The sequence below is a fragment of the Aquila chrysaetos genome, chromosome 16 (assembly GCF_900496995.4).
Source record: "Aquila chrysaetos chrysaetos chromosome 16, bAquChr1.4, whole genome shotgun sequence".
Taxonomy (NCBI): Eukaryota; Metazoa; Chordata; class Aves; order Accipitriformes; family Accipitridae; genus Aquila; species Aquila chrysaetos.
Window position 1 is genome coordinate 24,702,889 of NC_044019.1, and position 4,388 is coordinate 24,707,276.

At 53.0% G+C, this 4,388-nt stretch overlaps 1 protein-coding gene across 1 annotated transcript; it reads left to right on the plus strand.

Annotated features, from left to right (window-relative positions):
* Nucleotides 1–2,493: 2,493 nt before the first annotated feature.
* On the plus strand, nt 2,494–3,893 carry FANCF (FA complementation group F). The gene has a single exon (XM_030039226.2). The coding sequence runs from the start codon at nt 2,514–2,516 to the stop codon at nt 3,624–3,626; it is 1,113 nt and encodes a 370-aa protein (XP_029895086.1). The 5' UTR covers nt 2,494–2,513; the 3' UTR covers nt 3,627–3,893.
* Nucleotides 3,894–4,388: the final 495 nt, after the last annotated feature.

Consider the following 4,388-nt stretch of genomic DNA (forward strand, 5'->3'; position numbering starts at 1 on the left):
TCTCTTTAATGTACATTAGTTTATAATATGCTTTGGAGTATATAGGCATGGCAGATGATAGCTAAGTATGAATTTATTAATAACAAAAGCAATTGCATTGTTAACGATGCAACAAATCTCTAGCCACCTGTATCCAATTTTATGTTTATTACTCCAGAAATAGTTAACAGAAAGCTTAAAAGACATTTTTCAGGAGAAAAATGTGTATTTCAGAATGATACCTTAGAATACAGTATATTCATAGATATTGAGGGATTGTTATGAGCTCCTTCAACCAGAAGGACCATAGAATTTCACTCTAATTCCTGTATTAGGCCCTTAACCTACCGGTGATCTAGACCATCAAGTCTAGAACCCCATGTTTTTTTACATAGATGACTGAAATATGAAAATAGAGTAAGATCTCAGATGAAAGCTCTGTTTTCTTGAGAGTACTTGAGAAAGATCTTTCCTAAACAACCATCCAGGACAGTCCAGGAGAGGGTTTGAAGAGGGGACACTAGTATCTAAACCCTTACTTAGAATTTTCTTATTCTCTCTTTTGCTTTATTTTGGAAGTATGATGTGACTTAGAGAAGCCAGTCACCAACAGCTAGCAGTTACCTTTAGGGCAAGTGTCTGCGGTCTGGGGACAAGGTCTGAGCACGTTCCTAGCGAGGCATGGGACTCTAATGCATTCAGTGGCTCTGTTCACCCTCTGCAGCTTTCCTTAGTGGAAAAGAAAAAGCAGTAGAAGCAAGTTGTGGGCCTCTTTCTTGTCTTTCACCCACGTTCATTTGAAGTCTGGTGTAACTCAGAGGCTGTAAGAGTTGTGTCCCTTACTATCTGAGCTAAAGAATATTTGCTGTCGAGAGTCTGTGCACACTTACTCCATCACCCCAAAATGCAATTCATTTGGATAACAAACCCGGGGGAAACCATTTCCAGCACTAAGACGTATGGAAGAAAACACGAGTTCTGCATAAGAGGAAGAGCATTTTACGGTTTGCCGTACAGTATTGTAGCTGACAGCATTATGGTTTGCTTTCTGTTGCCGGTTCCCGCAATAAATTCCAGTCAAACCCCATTTGCTCTGCCCGGTGTTGCTCTTGCCTTTCAGAAAGCCCCTACCGAAGCAGCTGCTCAGGCAGGCTGGCAGCAGGATTTGTGTCGTCCCTCACTCCTGTCACCCAGGGGGTGGGCCGCGGGGCCACGTCCTGCCAGGCGTGGGTGAGGAGGGAAAGCCTCCTCACGGGCCCAGCCGACGGCACCGGGCTCTCGCCAGGGCTCTCCGCTGCCTCCGTGCCCGCTCAGTGCCCAGGATTATGCCACGGGGCTCGCGAACTCCCTGAGGAGCGCCCAGCAGCTCCCAAACCTACCAGCTCCGGCGCCCCGCCGCCTTCCCGACACTGCTTCACCCCCTCGGGCGCGGGGGGCCCCTGCGGAAGCTGCCGGAATCCAGGTCGGCCTGCCGCCTTCCACACCCTGAGGGAAGGCTGAGCGTGGCAGGGCTGTCGTAGGGACGAGGATGGAGGGAAAAGACCCATCTCCCAGCCGAGCGCTTGAGGCAGCGGACGTGAGGGAAGCACCCGGGAACAGTCGCAACCAACAGGTAGGCTGCATCCTGCAAGCTACGCCTAAGAGCCTTACTGCCATCTAAAACTGTCCTTCGGCTGGCCGAGGCGGGAAAGGGAGAAGGGGTCGCCTCTCCTCGCTACAGAGAGGAGCGATTATAGCACATTTCCACCATGCTGTCTTGTGGGGTTGGTCCGTGTGGGAAACCCTGGCTGTGGCAGCACCCAGAAGGCCAGGAAAGCCAGGTACTCTGGGGAACTGCTAATGAGCTAGGAAGCCATTAGTCAGTGGGTCAGTAGGGCGAGCCCAGCCGCGGGCAGAGCAGGGTTCGGCCCTGGCAGGGTGCTGAGCTCAGCCATGGCCGCCCTCCAGGGACGGGGCGTACCACAGAAATCGGGAAATACCCCCAAATGCGGGGCAGGGGATGTTTGCTGCTGAAGCGTTTCATTTTTTTAAGGGGTATTTAGGAATATTATTTTAAGGTGTATTCTACGGCTAGGCCATGGCCGCCCTCCAGGGACGGGGCGTACCACAGAAATCGGGAAATACCCCCAAATGCGGGGCAGGGGATGTTTGCTGCTGAAGCGTTTCATTTTTTTAAGGGGTATTTAGGAATATTATTCTAAGGTGTATTCTAAGCATCTTAGGGTTTGTGTGGGTTTTGGGTTTTTTTTTTTTGTGTTGCTTTTTTTTTTAAACTTCTTAATCCTTCTCGGTTTTTACGCTTTAATTCGGCTCAATTTTCCCCCGCCCTTCGCTGAGGGATGAGACACAAATGACTGAGGCGGGAAGGCGGTCAAAGTCTCCTTTAACGAAAAATCAATCCGCATCGGATTGACGTCAGAGTCAGCCAGTAGAGTTACAAATCCCCTCCCTCCCCGGTTCGGATTGGCTCCGGTTCCCGGCGGGAGGCGGGACTTGTTCTCAAACCGGTGGCGCCAAGGCCGGGGCGGCCCGCCATGGAGGCCGTGCTGGAGCAGGTGGAGCAGCTGCCCGCGCTCCTGGCCGTCTCCCGCTCCGCGCTGGTGCGGGACTGGGACGCCCTGACCCTGGACAGGGCGCTAGAGTGGGGCCGGTATTTCCAGCACCTCCACGATCGCTTCCGTACCCGGCCTCGGCTCCGGGAGGCCCTCGGGCGGCGGCTGCGGCGGGGTCAGCCGAGCCCTCTGCTCGGCTTCCCCCACCTGGGACGCTGCCCGCAGCTGCTGGGCCTGGCGCTGCTGGAGAACCGCGCTCTGCCTCCCGCCGCCTGCCGCCGCCTGATCCGCGGCCTGCTGCAGCCTGCCGGCGCGGAGGCCGGCCCCGAGCCCCGCAGCCTGGCGCTCCTCGCCCGTCGGAAGGCCGCCTCCCGCCTGCTGGCGCTGCCCAGCGGTCCGCCGCGGACCCCGGAGGGGATGGCGCCGCAGCTGCGAACGGAGGCGCAGCTGCTGCTGAGCCGGCTGCGGGAGGAGGTGCAGGAGGCCGAACCGGCGGGGGAGGCCGCGGGGCGGCTGCGCTGGCTGTCCGGTGTCCTGGAGGAGCTCCCCCAGCCCCGGGCCTTCGAGGTGGTGGCGGCGGCTCTGCTGCTGCTGCTGAGGCCGGGGAGTGACGCTGAGCAGGCCGGAGACAGGGGTCGGGATGGGAAGAGCCTAGACCGAAACCAGGCGAGTGCAACGGGAGATGAAGGCGTTGCCGGGCTCCTGCTTTCCTGGCTGCTGGGGAACTTGGAGCGGTTTTCTGCCTTCTGCCTTTTTCTCCCAGGCTCCCTTCTTGTCTCCCTAGCTGGTCACTATTCCCAGCTCAGCAGACCTTATTTGGACCTCTTAACCGGCTGGGGAAGCCGCTTGCTCTATGACCCCTTGCAGGGACGGTGGGTTAAAAGTTGTCTTGACAAAGCTGAATTGTCCTGGGAGGAGCTGAGGGAGCGCTTCACCTGCCTCTGTCAGGGATCTGCACTGCTCAGGGGACAGACCCAAGCTGCTCTGAAACTCCTGAAGGCACGGGATGGAGACTTTACAGTCTGTGGCCTGAGTGTGTGGACTGACTTACAGATGGAAGTAGAGGAATATCTGAGGAAAGAAGCAAAGCGCTAACCCGTGAACCCAAAAGCAACATGAAAACTTCTGAAATCCAGCAAATCTGCTTAAATCTATTTGATATGAAAGGCAAGAAAACCATATCTCGCTTGAGGTTGAAAACCAAGCATTGTTGTGACTGCAGATCACACTATTTCTGACTGCATGTGAAGTCTTTTGGGGAGGCCTGGTGCTTTCTTGTAATTGCGCTGTCAATTCTGGTCACTGCAGGAGATCTCTCTCTTTTCAGTACTTGCTGCTCACCTAATAAAATTAAGAAAATGCTTTCTGTTTCAAATATAGAATAGTTTTCTTTTTAGAAAATATTACAGTTTGGATATGGCCATGGTAGTTGTGTCTCTAACTGCAGGAGGCTGACCAAAAGCTCAAAGGGAAGGTGGAGTTTCAAACACGAAAACCCCAAATTCAGGGTTCATTTAGTAGTGGTTGTCTTCATTGGGGTGTCTGTTCTGGTGGCCACTTGCATGCTTCCATAGAGCTTGCACATGACTTAGCCCCTAGGTCCAAGCGAAGGTGAGAGAAAGCGAACTGGAAAGCTTATTGAAAAGTTCTAGAATTAGAAGGCTTTATTAGTTGCTGTATTGTATAACATGCAAGTATTTCCTAAGAAAACTGCAGTGAAATGTAGGGTGTTCTGTGTGGTTTTCTTCCCTTTTCCATAGTCTGTTACATGATTTTTATTTTTGTTTTGTGGAACAGAAAAGTGAGTGGACAACAAACTTTTTTATTAAATGACAGGGTTTTTTTTCTTCATTTTAT

Excerpts from the sequence above, each read along its gene's own strand:
- FANCF (XM_030039226.2), top strand. The coding sequence starts at position 2,514 with ATGGAGGCCGTGCTGGAGCAGGTGGAGCAGCTGCCCGCGCTCCTGGCC.